At 40.4% G+C, this 20450-nt stretch overlaps 2 protein-coding genes and 1 long non-coding RNA gene across 4 annotated transcripts in view; 1 reads left to right on the forward strand and 2 right to left on the reverse strand.

The window, feature by feature from the left end:
- LOC135348017 (uncharacterized) overlaps positions 1-11038 on the forward strand; it is a 31188-nt gene extending 20150 nt beyond the window's left edge. The window contains exons 3-6 of the long non-coding RNA XR_010398617.1: positions 7724-8961; positions 9172-9282; positions 9563-9646; positions 10949-11038. This is a non-coding gene — a long non-coding RNA (uncharacterized LOC135348017). The remainder of the gene's footprint in view (positions 1-7723; positions 8962-9171; positions 9283-9562; positions 9647-10948) is intronic.
- Positions 1-20450, reverse strand: part of LOC135347803 (uncharacterized) — a gene marked incomplete in the record, with an annotated part of 825189 nt that overhangs the window by 366285 nt on the left and 438454 nt on the right.
- On the reverse strand, positions 15316-20361 carry LOC135347983 (UPF0538 protein C2orf76 homolog). Of its 2 annotated transcripts, none has more exons than XM_064546160.1 (6): positions 19263-20361; positions 17097-17163; positions 16924-16974; positions 16486-16523; positions 16348-16426; positions 15316-16113 (listed from the first exon to the last, which is right to left on the reverse strand). In XM_064546160.1, the coding sequence occupies exons 1-6, from the start codon at positions 19356-19358 to the stop codon at positions 16037-16039; spliced, it is 408 nt and encodes a 135-aa protein (XP_064402230.1). In that variant the 5' UTR covers positions 19359-20361; the 3' UTR covers positions 15316-16036. The 2 variants fall into 2 exon arrangements, with proteins under 2 accessions (XP_064402230.1, XP_064402229.1); XM_064546159.1 differs by having other exon boundaries at positions 16254-16426.

Genomic DNA, 20450 nt, shown 5'->3' on the forward strand with positions numbered 1-20450 from the left:
AAACTTTCTCGAGTTCAGTTAAGTATTGAGGATAGATCTACATCTTCCTGCTCTGGTATAGCTAGCCTAACATTAGCCAATAGCACCTGCAAGTCATGGTGTTATTAAACTCTGCACTTAGTCAGCAAGAGAGCTAATTATGAGTAAGTACTGTGCAAGATCTAGTCAGCAAGGGACATCTAGATGTACTTAGACCATGAGGCTGAGGCTACAAGCATATAGATACCATCTACACTGCAAGTTATAAGTGGGGGCCCCATATCGCTGGAGGGGCCTCAAAGCGCTAGTGAAATAGGGCCGTGGGGGGGCCCCAAATCGCTAGCGTTTTAGGGCCCGGTGTCATAAAATTTTAGGCCCCCCATGAGATTGGGCCCCCCCCGGGCCTAGAATTTTAACATTTTAGGCCCCCTCTTAAAATTTTAGGCCCCCCCATTAACAGCACAACAGCGGTTAGCCTCGATCCCAGGCCGAGTTTTCGCTTTTATAACGGTTAGGCGAACAACAGTTGTTTGCCTAACCGTTATAAAAGCGAAAACTCGGCCTGGGATCGAGGCTAAACAGCGGTATACATTATGTGACAGTGCATTCTCAAAATACACCAATACAGTCTTCTATGGTCTTCACAGTCTATGCAGTGCCAGTTACTGAATGCAGCTCTCCTCACACACACATTTCTTCATGCATGTACAGTAGTATACCACTGGTCTCACAGCCATCACACTGCACCATGTCATTCTATGAATCAGGCCTCATGCAGCACGAAGCACATAGGTGCCAACTGTCCCGAATTGGTCAGGACTGTCCAAGATTACCCTTGTCCCGAAAGGAAACTGCTATTGTGATTCCACCATGATACAACAGTTTCTCTCTTGACTTCTATCTGTGATTCCACATTACTTGAGAGCTGAGCCAGTGATGCTATTGGAGCATCCCCACAACAATTTACATCTTCTATGTATAGGAAAACATGGAGGAAGATATGAATTGTTGTCTTTGCACTGAAATTGTGTGTTTTATACTTTTTTGTCGTGAAATTTGGCTGAGAAAGTAAGCACAAAGTTGCAAATATGGCGATAGCTATGCAACAACATTGCTTGTCTTACAGGCAGATCCAACATTGCAGAGCTGCATCAAAGCATTTAACTCTTATAGGTAAAGCATGAGTAACTTGAAAGGTAAATCTTCCTTCACTTTGAATTCCATGATAGAATAATAATGCAAGCATTTTTGCTACTTTGATACAGAAGAGTCTTTGCATGCATGCAGTCTCTTTGTGATGCTTTGTCAGCTAATAGAGCTAACCTTACCATATTATTATATCTCTTTGACTTCGTTCTATCGTGCAGAAAAGGATAGCAGAAGAGGGGGGCCTAATCTCACAGTGGGGGCCTAGAATCTTAACAGTTTGGACCCCCTGGGGGGCCTAAACTGTTAACATTCTAGGCCCGGGGGTCCCAAAATTTTAAAATTCTAGGCCCGGGGGGTCCTAAACATGGGGGGGCCCAAAATTTTATGACACCGGGGGCCCTGAAATGGGGGGAGCCCCATATCGCTTCTCTACACCGGCATGGGAACCTCTATTTTCGGAAGTTTTACTCCATCGTGTTCACCAGCTGACCTCGCAACTGGTGCAACTGGCTTAATATCATCACTCAGTCTGCTATTAAACTATCAGTGCACATTCAAATAACAATCTCTCCAGACCCCTGTGATTGGTGTAGAGTTCATTCCTATCGTCTAACTCTAGTGATAGCAGGTCACTATGAGCACTATATATGCAGGTTAGCCTTAGTATCATTAGTTGTTCTCTGTACTGTTTCACCAAATGCTTGTCAGGAGCTTCTGGATCCAAAGCTGATACTGATTCCTCTATTGAACGCAGGGTTCTCTCCAAATGAGCCAATTTCCTTGTGGTTATTCTAAGCTCACGTTCATCAGGATCAGTGGTAGTAGTTGTTTGAGACAGTTGAAGTCTCATTGTGGCTATGTCCTCCTCCGTTTGGTCTAGGACTTCTTGTTGATTTAACAGTTCCTCCTCGTCGTCCAGGAAGTCTAACAGTAACTGGAAGTGTAGGGTTCTGAACTCCCCTTAATTAAGGGGAGTTCAGAACCCTACACTTCCAGTTATTAGACTCAAGTTAGACTCTCTAGAAGGCTTCTAGAGCGGAGTCTAACTTGATAAGTGCTTGTTGTGCACGATCTCGTTTAAGAGGGGACCCACTGTCCTCCAAATCTCGTGTTTTGGTGATTAACTTGGTTAATGATGATCGAATAACACCGCGACGTTTCCTCATGTTAGAAATTGCGCGCAAGGTTTCCTCGCGAGACATTGATTCGACGAAGATACGAGCGATGCTACGTGGCCATGTGTACGTTTATTGCGTTGAGACCCGGGTCTTATACTCATATAATAATTATCAATATGATCTAATTGTTTACGACAATGACAATAATTTTATTATAATTATACTCAATAATATGAACGACAAACGATTATATCCAACCCATAGAGGGGAGATGTTACTTGAGAGTTGCTCACGAAGTAGCCACCGAATTCCACGATTGGGGATACTTGAGAATTGCTCAAGGAGTAGACACCACTTGGACCGAGTAGACACTTGGAGAGTTGCCCACAGAGTAGACACCACTTGGAGAGTTGCTCACAGAGTAGACACCACTTGGAGAGTTGCTCGCAGAGTAGACACCACTTGGAGAGTTGCTCACAGAGTAGCCACCGAAGACAATGATTAAGGATAGACTACCCGGCCATTAATGTATAGAGCTACTCTAGGATTGACAAGATTAGGCAGGCTAACAACTCTTTTTAAAAACAGTAAAAGTGTACCATGAGTTAGAACACAAAGTGTGATCAACAGACAGGAAACAATAACGAATAAGACCAAGAGTAGATAAGAGTCAATACAGATATAAATTACGTACTAACCACAAATAATGAGTATGAGGAAGAACAAGCAGGTGTCATCGGGCACATCAACAACTCAACCTTCGGCTGGATACACTGACAATCTAAGAATTGGGTAGAATATAGAAAACTGTGCTGGTTGATTGCTACTTTTTACTTCACTTAGATATTGATACGGAATAATTGAAATAATTATACTTCAAGATTCGAAGGTATAATGCCCCGAGTCTGCCCACTCAATTACAGCAGGTGCTGCTTTCAATAATACGGAGTACCTCAAGACTTTTCGATGCTTTAACAGCATGCAAAGTACCAAATTCATCTCCTACTACAGTAAGGCAGTAGAGGGATGGTAATTCAGACAGTATCAGTTCTAGTTCAATTTCTATCACGGTGCCAGTGGAAGCCAATGATATAGGTAGTCTAGCGTAATTTCTTGCATTTACCTATTTCAGGGATAATTGTAAATTATAAGAAATGTTCACATATCGGACACACGAGTCAGACAGTGTCACTGCCAGCCTGAGAGCTTTGAAGTCTTGATCTATTGCGACAACGTTTCCACACCAGGGAACTCCAGGCACGAGGGTGGCTGAGGAGAGAGCCCACACTAAAATATTATTTTACACCAGAGGTGTTTTGCATGTTCAGGCACTGTGTTACACACATTATACCACACTATTTTACTATTAGTACCACAGACTGTCAGAGACCAACAGCATCAGTAACAATCTGTATACAGATACATTTCTCTTTTAGTGTGAACCTGCAGACCTCACATTAAAAGAGAAATTTACACTTGAGGGTGTTTTGCACGTTAGCTCTGTATACTTTCAAACAGTGTAGTGATGTATAGACCCATATATATACATGTCATAAACAATTCCTATATTAAGTATATAATAAAGCTCATGGAAAAACCAGTGACACCATGCACTCCCATTTTTTTGCAGCCTAGCTGAGCTACATCTACATCTAGTGATCTAGCTCATGATTGATCCATACTTTACTGACAATGCCAGAGAAAACTGAAAGGATTAGCTACAATTTAACCGGCAGGACAGAGTAGCATCTGATTGTCTAGGATCTTCTTGAGACTGCATGCATGGCGTGCATGCATGTATATAAGCTAGCCTGCCAGGTACCTAGTGAGACTAGAAGTGAAAGAAACTCCTTGAACAGAAGTCTAACCAGAATAAAACCAGTCACTGGCAGCATAGATTGCTCTATCTATATATGCTGGTACACTAGTGTTAATGTAGTACCCGCCAGCAAATTGGACCCCGCTAGGCCACGCCCATTATTTAATTTCACTTCCGGTATTTCTCTTTTAGTCTTTTAGTGGCCTAACATGCGCACATTGGATATATTGGCTCGGGCCTAAGTCACTACTGAGCCAATATATCCCATGTGGCACTCGTGCACAACTATAACTTAAATTAATAAGGTTCTAATAAATGTTAATTTAAAGTAAGGTACATTGAGCGTGACCATGCGTTCATAGTTCACAATGTGCATGGTTCTGTTTGGAATGAGGGATGAAACGTAAACTCAATTTACTAGGATAATTTCTCATAGTTACAACACTCTAAATTAACATTCACATTTCACAAGTACATGTGTATGCATGATTCTGTTTGGAATGAGGGATGAAACGCAAACTCAATTTACTGCATGTTAATAGGATAATTTCTCATAGTTACAACATTCTAAATTAACATTACATTTCACAATAATAATTATGTACAGTAGACTCTCGCTATTCCGGCTTTCTGAAGTACGGCCACCTCGATATACCGGCCATTTAGCTTGGCACGGAATGCTAGCTATAATGAAAGCACCGCAGGTGCTGATGCCTCGGTGAAGATGCCAAAGCTACATAACATAAAGCTACTATTTTGCTGCATGCAAAAACTCACAGAGTGGGTAATGATCGACCATTATTATTGTTAAAAACGATCTATGCCAAAAGTTCAAGTCTAAAATTAATGGCTGCATTAGCAGAGCCTTGCAGCTCTCTTCTCACTCTTGCAGCTACCAATAGCTAGCGTTTTAGTGCAGAGCTAACTACTAAGTAAAGTAGCAACACTCGGTAAACAAGTTTGGCTACGTGCTCTTCTGAAAAGGCTGCAATGGCATTCCAAGTAAGCAAAACTAGGTATAACTCGAGAACAAAGCATTATTTTGCAAATCCACGAATTAAAATCCAAGTAAACATGACTAGAAGCCTATAGAAACTCTTACTTGCACTTGATTCATCCTTGAGCAGCTGTAGCAGTCTACACAGACACACAAACACACTACCGTATACCTCGCTTGCGCATGCGCACCGAGGCATAATTATGTTTACTGCACAAAACTCAACCTGAAGTACGGCTACTCGCTATTCCGTTTACCGGCCAGTGCTGGCTGTCCCAAACAAGGTTTTCAATGTAATTTTACACATATAAATTATTACGGCCGGATATGACGTTTTGGGTGTGGTTTAGCAAATAAACATCATTATCCTACATTATCCTCGAGACAAGAACCGCAAAAGTAGTCATTAGATTCGAGGTAAGGTCGTTTTTAAGCCGCGGCTATTTCCACCTCGCTATTCCGGCCAAGCTGCATGGTTCCAAGAGTGACCGGATTAACGAGAGTCTACTGTACATGTGTATGCATGGTTCTGTTTGGAATGAGGGATGAAACACAAACTCAATTTACTGCATACATTCTAAATTAACATTACATTTTTCACAATAATAATTATGTACAGTAGACTCTCGCTATTCCGGCTTTCTGAAGTACGGCCACCTCGATATACCGGCCATTATCTTGGCACGGAATGCTAGCTATAATTATGTTTACTGCACAAAACTCACCCTGAAGTACGGCCACTCGCTATTCCGTTTACCGGCCAGTGCTGGCTGTCCCAAACAAGGTTTTCAATGTAATTTTACACGTATAAATTATTACGGCCGGATATGACGTTTTGGGTGTGGTTTAGCAAATAAACAGAATGATTCATTATCCTACTTATCCTCGAGACAAGAACCGCAAAAGTAGTCATTAGATTCGAGGTAAGGTCGTTTTTAAGCCGCGGCTATTTCCACCTCGCTATTCCGGCCAAGCTGCATGGTCCCAAGAGTGACCGGATTAACGAGAGTCTACTGTACATGTGTATGCATGGTTCTGTTTGGAATGAGGGATGAAACACAAACTCAATTTACTGTATGTTAATAGGATAATTTCTCAGTCACAACGCTTATCAATTAACATTCCAAGTACATGTGTATGCATGAATCTGTTTGGAATGATGGATGAAACGCAAACTCAATTTACTGTATATATGTTAATAGGATAATTTCTCACAGTTACAACGCTCTTAGAGTATACAGTAGACTCTCGTTATCCGATCACCCTTGGACCATGCAGCTTGGCCGGACTAGCGAGGTGGCTGTATTTCAAAAAACGACCTTACCTCTATAGAATCTAATGACTTATTTTGTGGTTCTGTCTCGAGGATAATGAAGGATAATGAAGCAGCGTTCTGCTCTCTATTTAAGTGTAATCTGCCAAACCACACCCAAAACGTCATATCCGGCCGCATAAACGTACATTGAAAACCTAGTTTGGGGCAGCCAGTATACTGGCCAGTATATACGAAATAGCGAATGGCCGCATTTCAGGGTGAGTTTTGTGCAGTAAACATCTAGCTAGCAATCCGTGCAATAGCGGGTATATTGAGGTGGCCGTACTTCAGAGAGCTGGAATAACGAGAGCCTACTGTATCAATTAACAGTGCATGTGCATGCACGTTCACAGTTTATGTATACATGGTTCTGTTTGGAATGAGGGATGAAACACAAACCGCAGGTTAATAGAACAGCTATACAATTAACATCAACATTTCACAATAAATTATGTACATATATACACATGTATGGTTTTGTTTGGAATGAGGGGGGTGAAACGCAAACTCAATTTACTTCATGTTAATATGATAATTTCTCAGTTACAATGCTTATCACATGTACATGTGTATGTGCATGGTTCAGTTTGGAATGAGGGGGACGAAACACAAACTCAATTCACTGTTAATAGGATAATTTCTCAGTTTAACGCTCTTAGAGTATCAATTAACAGTGCATGCATGTGCCACACAATAACATGGTTCTGTTTGGAATGAGGGATGAAACCATAGATACATCTAAAATTATGATGAAACACAAACTCAATTTAATTTCCTTGAGAGTATCAATTAACAGTGCATATATGCTGCATGGTTCGATCTGTTTGGAATGAGGGATGAAACCATAGATACATCTATAATTATGATGAAACACAAACTCAATTTAATTTCTTAGAGTATCAATTAACAGTGCATATGAATGCACGTTCACAGTTCACAATAACATGGTTCTGTTTGGAATAGTGATGCAGTTTTTGGTTGGGGTTAGCTTCTTACTTTGGACCCATCTGACGCTTCATTAAGAATTTTAGCATTTTCGTCACCTTTAAGAACTTACTTTGCACTACCCCAGTTCTAGCATACCTTTGCTTTGGAAACTGATGCACTAGCTGATGCTATATATAATATTATAGCGTGGTCATGTGCAGTTTTGGCACAGGAGGACGAGATGGGTCAGTTAATTAAACCCAGTAGCATTATTTTTTGTATGAATTGAGGCGAAATGACCACAACACAGAGCTTGAAACTCTTGCAATTGTCTAGGATGTGAAGTACTATTGGTCGTACTTGTTGCGACATCATTAACTTGTACTCACTGATCATGCAGTTTGTACTTCTCTTTTCAGCACGAGCAACCCTTCTGCTAAATGGGCCCGGGCCGTTGGGCATTGATTATAGGAGATTGACCTCGGGTATCTGCCAAGGAAGCAAATATAGCTGTCCAGTGGCATCTGTATCATGTGTGGTTGCTGGTGTGAGGGTCTAATAGCGATTCTCAGTTCAAGCCAATAATTGCTTACCCATGTGATGATGCTGTGAGGAAGGTGGTTATATCAACAGGTGAGGCTTTTGATTTGACTGCATGCATGGTGGACTTCTTTATCACGAGTGTGCTAATACTCCTGGTAGGTGTCTATACAGCTGTTCCTCCACAGGAGAGACGAGAGGGAGGGTTTGATTCAGGAGGGTAGATTTTCAGGGTATACTTTGCAGAAAAGAGAATCTATGAGCTATACTCCGCCATCGGTATTGGTGGCCACGCGCCAGGGACGCGAGCAGCAGCCAGACATTATACTGTCGGTCGTGCTTCTAGGAAGGGTTAGTTGCTATTCTGGATCAAAAAGCAGAAACTATTGTAAGGATGTTTGTAGAGTATGTTGTCTGTCAACATGAAGCACCACACAATTTTGTGGTGCTAACTTTATTTTACAGCTGCTATATCGGAGGTATAATATGCTGTTGTGCTACATTTGGGTGTCACCCGCTGGCTTATGTTAGCGGTTTAACAGTTGAGTGCTTTGGTGGCGGCCATGAGTGGGATGGGAATTCGTCGTGTGTTATGTATGTGTCGGTACAGGAATCTATACTTGGGAGTCCCCTTTCTTTTTGCTTTACGGTATAGATACTATATTGCCAGTACTATAGAAGCTCTCTTGCGTGAGTGCTCACGATTATTAATTGGTAGCAGGACTGCGTGTCCAGTGCATGGCGAACAGCCCAAGAGTGCATGCATTGTAGACAAACAAAAACGTCATAAAATGTACAAGAAGTGGTCAGCTAGCCAACCTATTATAGAATTAAGTTGGCCAACACGTCATGGTTCAATTTTTGTGCATTCCAGAATGTTAGTTTTGCAGCTGCACAACTGATGACTGATTATACTAGCCACTCCTACTTCTAAAACAGTGTATATAAATGCAAGCATGTGTGCAGCCACAGCATAATCACCAACTGAATTTGAACAAATCAATCAGCAGAGTTGAATCTCATCAAAAACTTGTTTGAAGCAGAATGAAGGGTCTCATCATCACCAGTGTTCTCATGGTTTCTGTGGCAATGATGGCAACAGCTGTACCTAATGCAGGTATGTTGCATGCATGCATGTAAACTATAACTACATGCAAAGTTTGTTTTATTACCCGGTATAGGAGTGAGTCACTAATAATTATTATAGCTATATAGAGTAATAATAAGTATTCTGTGAAATTTGAATGCCCACGAAAATGATGGTTTTATATAACTTGTACGAAAAGGCGTGCACATACATGCATGCAGTCATAATACTTATATTTAGAACGACCAATACGGAGTGCAGTCAATTATGCTGGTATTCAAGAGTTGCTCAAGGAAATAGCAGAGGCAGGGGCAAAAAAAGACGACAGTCAGATGAGTCTAGGCCAAAATGGTGAGCATGCATATGGCATGTATACCGTATAGCGGGTAATTTTCGTGGGGTAAAATATTCGTTATTTTCGTGGGCAAGCTGACCTCCACGAAATGTTAACGTAGGCGTGGCTTACCGGAACGTAGGATTGCAGTGCAGGCAATGAGGACTAAACGAAATTTTTCCTCATGAAAACCACCGTTTCTCGAGTTGAACGAATTTTTTACCCCACGAAACTTACCCGCTATACGGTATATCCATTAGCTGTGATTTTGTTTAATAACATGTAATTATTTTGCAGATGAATTGGAGTGCACTTGAATGCATTTCAAGAATAAGTATCGCCCAATATGCAAAGGATCTAACTGTAACGTCAAACCAGCTGGTATGTTGCATGCATGCAACGTTTGCATATAATATATATATGCATGTAGTCAGTGAAGCGTATGAGTTACTTGTTGCCTAGACTATAAATTACAGTGGAACCTTCATAAAGCGGACACCATTGGGGAACAGCCTTTTGGCCGTTATAGAGAGGTGGTCTTCCTTGAGAGGTTTCGATTGCCAGCTATAATATAATGTATGCTCCATGAGTCATTTCTTGCTGCAAATGAATATTGTATGCATGCATGTACTGCGTATATACTGCTTTGCTAACTGCTAGTCTCGTTCCCAGGTCTTCCTTTATCGATCTTGCTGTTGTCATGCATTGTTTATGAAATACAATATACGAAATGAGGCAGCAAAGAAAAAAATGGGCGCACATGCAGTTAAGAAAAGTAAGGCCTGGTTTGGGAAATCGCGTGATCTATAAAGATGATAATGATGACTAAGATATTGCTTGGCAGATCTATAGCTGGTAGCATGCATTTAGCAAAAAAATATTGGTATTAGAATCTAATATTCGGTATAGAATCTAAACATAAACATAAACATATAAATCTAGTAGATCTATATGTAGCTAAGGTATAATAATATAGGCTAGCTAGCTAGCTAGCTAGCTCCTCGCAAACTTCCAGTTCCAAGTCCATGTTCAGCTTGCAGGCTATAAATGCATGGCAATGCTAATTATTAGTCATAGATCTCTATGTGGGCAGTCCAACATCTATATAGCTCTGCGTGCCCAAGCTCATTTTCACCCTTCTACCCTCACGCGACTTCCCGACTGATACAGATTCTCCTTTTTCCTAACTCTACCTCTATTTTTTTCTTTCTTTATTCCTCCAATTTAATACTGTATTGAACGATTGTGATAAAAAACAGAAAAAGGAGAGCCTGTGCATGTATGTATATAGAGGCTTTAGCTAACCGTTTTTTTAGCTCGTACACAAGCTTTGCTTTGTAGGGACAAAGTTCCGGCTAGGTTTTCACGATTGTGCAAAATAATGCGATCTCAGCAATAATTTCCTGCTAATTCTGGGTGTGTCCGTTCTGGGAGGTTATTTTCATTGCTAAAGCTGGTTGGGGGACTAGAAAGCTGGTTGCTTAACATTGAAGCCATGTATAGTTTCAATCCGATAGCTCTTAGCCGGCTGTTATGGCGTCATGTTGCTCTTTGGAGATGGTCGTTAATGGAGGTTCCACTATATAATTATGATCTATCCTTTGTGACACTATAGGTGGTATATAGGTTGCGTTTGGGGTGCACAGCTATAACTAGATATCAACTAATACTCCTTCTATATAGATCAACTAATGCCGAGTGCAGTCCTTCAGAATAAATTTGCTGGTATTCAAGAGTTACTCAAGGCAGAGGCAGAGGCAGAGGCAGAGGCAGAAGATCACAGTAAGAAATACGTATATAGGTATATATATATATAGGCCTTGGTAGATTATGCATGCTTTTATATATAGGCTGTATATAAATAATTGATAGTGTTAACACATGCATGCATGACTGCATGTGGCCATTATAAACTGTTTGACGTACGCAAGTTATTAGCAACATCTATTATAATTCATGTTTGTTGTTGTAACTACCTAGTTTGTGATGTTATACTTGTGTGACATCAATGTTGTGCTCGTGGTTAACACTGCAGGAATTATGCGGGAATAATAGGCAATTTGTTGAAAAGAATAATAGGTCAGTATTTAAGAAGAATAACAGGCAATGTCTTGAGCATAATTATAATCTATATTAATGAAAGCACCGCGGGTATACTAATGCCTCGGTGGAGGTGCCAAAGCTACATAACATAAAGCTACTAATAGCTAGCTTTTATACACACATTGATTATTATTAATGAACATTTTTAATTTTGCTGCATGCAGAATCACAGGGAAACTCAAAGAGTGGGTAATGATCGACGATGATTGTTGTTAAAAACGATCGATGCCAAAAGTTTAAGTCTAAAATTAATGGCAAGTCAGCAGAGCCTTGCAGCTCTCTTCTCACTCTTGCAGCTACCAATAGCTAGCGTTCTAGTGCAGAGCTATCTACTAAGTAGAGTTAGCAACACTCGGTGAACAAGTTTTGCTATACGGACTCTTCTGAAAAGGCTGCAATGGCATTCCAAGCCGGCATAACTCGAGAACGAAGCTTTATTTTGCAAATCCACAAATACCAAGCCAAGAAAACATGATTAAAATAGAAGCCTATAGAAACTCTTACTTGCACTTCATTGATCCTTGAGCAGCTGAAACAGTCTATACACACACAGACACACAGACACACAAACACACACACACACACACACACACTACCGTATACCTCGCTTGCGCATGCACACCGAGGTATAATTATGTCTATATAGGCCAATTAAAATGGTGAGCATGCATGCATGCATGTTAACATTGTTTACATGTGATTTCCACGTTTAATTATTTTGTAGATGAAGTGGACTGCGCTTGCATGAATTTCAAGGGTAAGGGTCGCCCATTGTGTGTGGGATCTAACTGCCCCGAACGAGCTAGTATACAACAAGGTAGTGATGAATGGTGGGAGGAAGCGGACAATTTGCTCACAAGGTGGCTTGTGGGCTTAAAAAAACGTTAAAAATGACACAAGTCTGCATGGCCACTACAGCCCGTATTCATCAAATAAACACTCTGCTAGAGAGTCGTGGATATAACTATAATTATATTAGTCATTGCAGTTTGTAATCATCCATTAATAGTTATAATGAAATCGAATCGTGTGATGACATCATGCATGGTTGATAATTCGAAAGGTATACTTGTTGGATTCTTCTTGCAACCACACAGACTAGACTATTACTATTGTTGAGATTGACTACCATTAAACATTTTTATATTTCATATAGATCTAGTAAATTCACAATAAGGGAATAGTACCAGCAAACTATACAAAGACAGCAACTCAAAAACCAACAACAAAAAAGGTAATGGATGGACAACTATTTATAAGAGTCAGGCCCCAGGGGGGTGATCGAGAATAATTCTAAAATGAAAGCACCGCAGGTGCTGATGCCTCGGTGGAGGTGCCAAAGCTACATAACATAAAACTACTACTTTTATACATACATTGATTATTATTATCATGATGAACATCTTTTATTTTGCTGCATGCAATCAACCGAATAGTGGGTAATGATCAACCATGATTGTTGTTAAAAACGATCGATGCCAAAAGTTCAAGTCTAAAATTAATGGCTGCAAGTCAGCAGAGCCTTGCAGCTCTCTGCTCACTCTTGCAGCTACCAATAGCTAGCGTTCTAGTGCAGAGCTAACTACTAAGTAGAGTAGTAACACTCAGTGAACAAGTTTTGCTACGGACTCTTCTGAAAAGGCTGCAATGGCATTCCAAGTAAGCAAAACTAGGCATAACTCGAGAACGAAGCATTATTTTGCAAATCCACGAATTAAAATCCAAGTAAACATGACTAGAAGCCTATAGAAACTCTTACTTGCACTTGATTCATCCTTGAGCAGCTGTAGCGGTCTACACACACACACACTACCGTATACCTCGATTGCACATGCGCACCGAGGCATAACGATCCAGAAACAAGGATGCATGGTCAATGTGAGAATAAACAACCACAAAGAAAAACTGTGAATTACACAACAGCGTAAATGTATGATAAATAGTACATCAGGATAAAACAGGATAGAACAGGATAAATCATGAACAATCACGCCAGCACACATGCCAACAATACTTATTACATGGCTATGACATTTCTGCATAATTATTATAGAAACCAACATAGAAACCCAACATAGAAAACGATTGCAGCATAGATGTAAAAAAAGGTAATTTGGTAGTTTTTGTTCTGTTTTGGTGGCTGGATTTACAAGTAAGTGCATCGAAACCTAGCCTCGACTCCAGCCCCTTCAACAGTGGCTTTTCCTTGCGGCCTGAAAAATCGAGGCTGATTGAAACAGTCATATTCTGTCTAGTAAATTTACCACAAGAAGTTGACGTCTGAACCATAACTGCTTTATTCATGTGTCACTATAAAAGCAATGATTTGAAGTATTGGGTGGAGGGTGCGGTGCGCTCTGGTCTCAAAAAGATCAATATGCCCCAGTGCAACCGAATAGGGAGAGGGATTGGAAACGGAAGTTACCTCGAATTATATCCGCGTTACACCGGGGTTTAATCGAGGCTATGTATCTAACGTTGGTAAAATCTAGTACCTTGACTTTTCTGCTAGATTTAGTATACTAAAACTTGCACTTCCAACTGACACTTGAGACCATATGGGACACAGTACACCGATGAGTTGCATAGTCTTAGCTATATTAGAAGCACTCTAGGTACATAAAGATCTCATAGAGTGTTTTGTACCTCTAGCTCTCTTCACAAAAGTCAAAAATGTGTATTTTTTCTTTTCCAACTGATGCTCATCATTAGGGGGCATGAGAATGACGTTTTACTAGGGGGGCTCTGAATATCTTGTAGTGATCATAATTCATGAAACATTGTTTCCCGCGTGTTGAGCAACTGTAACACGGATTGACATCAAAGGCTCTCTAGTATGGGGTACGGGTGTTATCTGTGTCAAAATGACTATGACAATGTACACACGCGTGCATTCATATGCACGTTACAATATGCATGCAACTGCCTTACAATATGCATGCATGCAACATGCATGTCAACATAATATATACACATTACAACATGCATATACACGTTGACATGTATAATATACACGTTACACAATAAATCAAGTCAATAATAATTATATGGCATGTGTCGTACCAGAGGAGGTACGACATCCGCGTGTCAAAGAAAACGTTTTAGACACACATTTCTTAGGTCAAAGTTTAGAATGTGTGTGTTAAAGACACGCGGATGTCGTACCTCCTCTGAATACGTATAATACACACCATAATATGCATATTATCTGGATATTAATTAAGCTCAATGTACAATCATACTGTTGTAATCAACACTTATTGGAACCCTAGTTAGCACCTTTACTATTACATTTTGATGTTGTTAACGTGTGCTGTCCATGTTTTCCCATTGCCCTACTCCATGCGTACGTATTTAAGATGTATACAGGCAATTATTTATTCACTATTCAACTTTTTACTTCATTTACTGCTCATGATCAGTTGTTGTTTTCACTAATATTATAGCTTTCACTGCATGTGAATTAAGTCAATAATTATTGTTGCTGCCTATATAATTATAGCTAGGAGCATGTCTAGTTCCTCCAACAACATATGTCACATTGTGTCTATGGAAATTGGGTTTCCCACTAATTATTGACCGCTAAAGCTATGGTTTGTTTAGTCTCATCCAACCCATTGACAAGGTTAGCGGTTCACACCCGACTATGTACACTTTCTCAGAGTATCGGATGTCTGCATGCATGCATAAAATCCCTGAGATTAACGCCTTTGCAAGTAATTTGAAACTCTAATATTCAATTCCCCTTGCAACGACTACAAAGCTAAATGGTTTATGTAGGAGTGACCGAGGGTAGAGTATATGTCTAGACCTATAATAGTTTATAATATTAGCTGTAGGACTAGTGGTGCCTATAAACTATGCATGCATGCTTTACTTCATGCATGTATAGTGCACGCAATCTACGCATGCATGTAATGACACTCTCTAGATTTTTGCAAGATAAATCACATGATTACTGCATTATAAATATCGCATCGATCCATACAATACAAAAGTTTGACGGCTGTTGTCTATCGAGCTGCATAATTATAGCTGTTGATGTGTACATTTAATCAAAGCAGGTACACACTTGATAGATGCAAATGCAAGTCATGAAAACCATACAGGACACGACAATCATTAGTATCACAGCTCCAGCAGCTGCCAAGCCTCCTATAGTGCTTGGGGACAGACTAAGATGTAGGTCGGGCCTTGGGGTGGTGGTTTCACTATTTACGGCTGCTGCTTCTGTTGCATCTTGATCAGCATCTGCTTCACTTTGTACAGGAGCTGCAGTTGTACTCGTGTCGGTAGAGTTAGTAGCTAATGTTACAGCAGATATAGCACAGAGCCACGTCAATATCCATAGTAAGGTGTAATTGGCCATTCTTGTCTTACTGTGCCATGCAATCTCATCCAGCTAATGTGTGTCATATATACCACCTGGCTTAGCTATAGTACTGTAGTGTGTGGAATGCAAAACAGGAAGTTTGATCAGTCGATCTGCGCGTGGACTCTTATAAAAACATTGATGTCTAAGATTGGAAGGTTGGGTTACAACAAGCTTTTAAGCTCTCACGTCTTAACACACATTAATTACATGCATACGTATGTGTTGGAGGTGTAATTATACATTGAAAGTGAAAACTTCATGTTCATATTTACAGTCTACATAATTAATTTTTGTCACCATAGAAACTGTGGATTCTTTTTGTACTTCTCGTAATCTTGTTTGAGGAAAAATGAAATCTCTGTCTCATTGCCTGTGTGTGTAGGGGGGGGGGGCACAGCAGATGTATACAAGCTTTGCACAATTTTCCATAAGAAATAACAAGACAAGTCATTAATTTATATATGTACGTTGCAACGTGTATCACACACGGCAAGGGGTTGTGACACTAACCTGGAGTAACGATGCAACACTCGTCCCGTATTTTGTGTGTGCGATTGATTGTTATAGGTTAACCTTTGTATGGCACAGTTGCATACTGACTCACGTATGTCGGACTCCAACAGTGTCTTGTCAGGACTTAGTATCCACTCATCATGGTCTAGGTTGATGGCTGTGTCGTTGGTCTGAGGGCGATGAAACGAACATGTATGTGTCCGTAAGCAACTTGTTCACAAGTGCTCACCTTGGCCCCATGAGCATGAGAGTGGATCTTGAGACAATCTGCAAGTGAGGTGTGCATGTGTGTGTGGTGACAAACGTGAAGGTGAGGCCTTGATTAAATGAAAACAAGATTAGACCAACACACTGTGTTACAGCCTGTGACACACCAACCAAATAAATTTCCTGGGGGTGGGGGCATATCCCCAGACGGCCAATATCTAGCTTGCCCCCTATTTGTCTGAAATGTGACTTTTGCCCCCCTCCCCTGTCAATTTTTTTCTGTATGAAGACCTGTCAGCATAAATTAACTATAGAAGCATCACTGATCGCCTAGTGATGGGGTTGTTAAACGTACACTTTTTATTATGCTAAAAGGGTAATCGGGAATCTACAAGTAACAAGGGTCTAGAAACAGTATCGCTGATGGTTGTTAAAAATACAACGTACACTCTCTATTCACCATACTGATGCTTCTTGAAGGAAGGAGGAAGAGACTTGCTCTGTTGGATCTCTGAGCATGGGAAGCAATCATTAAAATAATGCAGGCATTTAGAAGTGTGTAAATGTCCAAGGCTCAACTCAACAACTGTACATACAGCGCAATTTATGCACTACTGTATCCCTCAGGCTCACCGCCAAGTATTCTCTCCATTAGGTCCTTCACCAGCAACGACTGTGGGACACCTCGCAGCACAAGTGTCTGTATTATTTTCATATGAAAATTCTGTATTATAAATTCACGGCAAATGAAAATTCTGTATTTTAAATTTACGGTAAACGTTCATTTTGAAATAGGTAGCTACTACTGTAAGGCGACACGTGACACTGTTTAATAATTATGAAACCAAAAGTTGCTTCTTTTGGAGGTTGAAAAAATTAGAAGACACATATTTAGAGGGTCGAATCTACAATGCCATGTAATTGGAGGTAGCTCCACTTGGTCTACTTGCCTCAATTTCAGGCCGCTTAAACTCTTATATACCTTATAGCAGGTATACTTATAGCACTATTTCGAGGATACAAATGTTTGCAGTTTTCACTAGCATGTACCTGCAAACATTAATACCTAATCGCGTGTATGCGCGCTGCAATAAGGCTGCTATTCCGAATCCGCGAAAACATTCTATAAGGCCACACAAACTTAATCACTTGTTTCTCAGGCCCTCTCGTTTTTTTTTTTTTTACCCCTCATCAGGGTGTCATACAGGGGGAAAGGGGGATATCCCCCCCTAGTTCCAATTCTCCCCCCCTTTCAAGAGTGTCCATAGCTGGGTATTGAAATAACAGTTGACCTTTTTTTAGCAATGGTTACTTCCCCCTCTACTTCAATATCCTGTATGACACCCTGCCTCGTGGATCCTTTTATTTACTCAGCTATAATTATACTTTAATATTCAGGTAATGATCGCCAGGTTTAAAATTAAAAAATTATCATCTCATCACATGATGGCACTTGACCTCGTGCCTTTCCTGACTTGTGCTTGACAGCTGTTTTAAAGCGAAAACGTAAACTACAAGCAGAGTGTGTAGTGTATTTTTCCTATTTTGTATGTACTTTTACCTGACATGTAAGGAGGAGTGGCCAAGATGTGGCCGGAAGTTTTTGATCCACCAAAAATAAAGAAAAAAGCCTCCTCCCCTCTTCGATTTTTGGTAGAATATGCCTGAGAAACAAGTGATTAATTTGTGTGGCCTAAATGGTCATTCCGCAAAATAATTATACCCGCTATGCAGTATTTTAGAATCGAGGCTAAGGTGTGGCTACTTTTTATTACAGGGTGTTAGGGGGAGAATAAAGGCATGCAGAGTTTGTCACCGGCTTAGGGAACCCTGGCCCCCCTGGAAAATGTTAATTAGGTGCGCTTAGGTGAATTTTGGAATTGCATTTACATTCTAGTCATACAACTAGTACCTGAATGCACATTTTAGGGGAAGGGGAACTGTGAGCCAGGGGGGATGCGGTTACCCCTCTTCCCCCTGATTTTAATACCTTCATTTAGGGCGTGACATTAATTGTCTACACAGTTGTCGCTAGTTTTAAAGGTCTGAAAAGTATACTGCCTAAGTTTGCCAGATTTAATATGTGATACACCGGCAAATAATTAATAGCTACGCCTCGTGCAATTAGTATCTTTGCCATTGCTTGTTACTCGTGCTATTAATCCCATAATTATTGCACGAGTAGCCATACTATTGATTGTTAATTGTTTGTGATGCAGTTTTAAGGACATTTTTAGCTGCAGTTTCAGTAAAAAAAATTTTCCGCGGCCGTTATTCGAACGTACGGTCGTCAAGGCTACTAGTAATTGCACGTTGTTAATGACGACGTGCAATTACTGATACACAATTAATCACTGTACGAATCACAGTGAATTATAGGACAACATGTGATTATGATCAAATCAACTACCGTAATATCTCGATTTAAAGCGACACTTTTAATAATTACGCATCTTTTGGAGGTTGAAAAAAAATTAATAAAAAAATTATATTGAAGTCTTGGTGTCGCATATTTATATGGTCGCATCTAATTGGAGGTAGCTTTACAGAGTCTACTTGCCTAACACTGATTTTCCAGTGGGCTACAACCGAGGCTAGGGAGTGGCTACATTTACCTCTATTTAGAACGCAACATTAAAAAATAATTGTCAACGCAGCTGTCGCTACTTTTAGAGGTCAGAAAATTGTTGAAGCTCCTGGGTGTCGCATATTTCGAGGGTCGCCTTAAATCGAGGTCTTAGGGTAGGTCTAGATAGCTAAATCACATTTTAATGGTCGAATAAATTGTGTATTACTCACTTTGATGCTTCTGTATTCAAATGATCGTATCACCCTGATGCAGAGAGTCAATTCTTGGGTAGAATCTCCACAGAACGGTTCATAAGTGGAAGACATTTTTTGTCTGGGAATGATCGGTATTGTATCTGATTGTGCTTCGATGTACAAACTGATTTAATTTAATTAATGATCTTTACCCATGATCACAATAATTATTAGCAGGAGTACATTAATAACTGTATAGTACTCCTGTTATTAGCTAGTAACACTGTACACAAATCCAAAAATACATGAAAGCTATATACAACTGTCAACAATAATCTAGCACTAAATTGGTCAGATCGTATCTAAGATGATGGTAGGGGCAGCTGATCTTCCCGTCTTTCCCTCTCTAGCAAGCGGAACAGTAGTGAGATACCAGTTATGAACAGGATACTTCCTCCTCCAACCAGAAATATTACAGAAAATAACTTCATCGAGCCCAAAATCATCTCATTCTTCGAAATAAGACTTCGTATTGATGAATTCACCTCGACAGGCGTAAAAGACACTTGCCCACTGCTCAAAAGTGACTGACTCTCCAGAACGGCATTTCCATATGCACCAATCGAACTACCAAACACAAGTAGAAATTCTCTAGTAAGGGATCCATTTGGTATCTCCTTTAGCGCCATGTTTGTTGCAAAATCTCCCAGGCTTCTCGAATCAGCTTGTACCTTGTCTTGCCACACTCTCTGCAGCACATGCCGGAATCCACCAGCCTCGTGTGCTCCACGCACTGTGACATGGTTACCACTACCATCAACTAGCTTGAAGGGCACGGAAACATTTAAGTTCTCAATTGTATTCGACATGTCTCTCCATTTTTTCGGTTGTCCCTCTTGCTGGTGTAGGACCTTGGTGTACGTTGTCGTGGTCACCAGTCTAGCCGCCCCCTGTAGTTCTGTTTTCTCTGAGGTTAGGGCTTTATCGAGTTTCTCTACTCTTCCTTGGAGAAGGACTTCAGCGTTTTGGTTCGGGGAGTTCTTTAAGTGGTCCTTTAGTTGCTTGAAATCTTGAAATTGGGGGACATGGTTTAGATAGGATAGGTCTTCTGCTCTCATCTGAGCAAGTTTTCGGAGAATGTAGCCTGCAAATAGAGATGTAGCTCCTAGAACAACACCAATGGCTTGTTGCTCCATGTTGTGTAGCTTTTTGTTGAGCTCAGCA

Source organism: Halichondria panicea, chromosome 14, assembly GCF_963675165.1.
Source record: "Halichondria panicea chromosome 14, odHalPani1.1, whole genome shotgun sequence".
In the NCBI taxonomy this organism is placed as follows: domain Eukaryota; kingdom Metazoa; phylum Porifera; class Demospongiae; order Suberitida; family Halichondriidae; genus Halichondria; species Halichondria panicea.

What these genes read in the sequence shown, in the direction of transcription:
- LOC135347983 (XM_064546159.1), bottom strand. Translation starts at nt 19,358, where the DNA reads ATGTCTTCCACTTATGAACCGTTCTGTGGAGATTCTACCCAAGAATTG. An exon ending in AATGGAGAGAATACTTGGCG is followed by an intron (nt 16,975 to 17,096) that starts GTGAGCCTGAGG and finishes TCCCATGCTCAG; the next exon opens with AGATCCAACAGAGCAAGTCT. An exon ending in CTTCAAGAAGCATCAGTATG is followed by an intron (nt 16,524 to 16,923) that starts GTGAATAGAGAG and finishes CCTCACTTGCAG; the next exon opens with ATTGTCTCAAGATCCACTCT.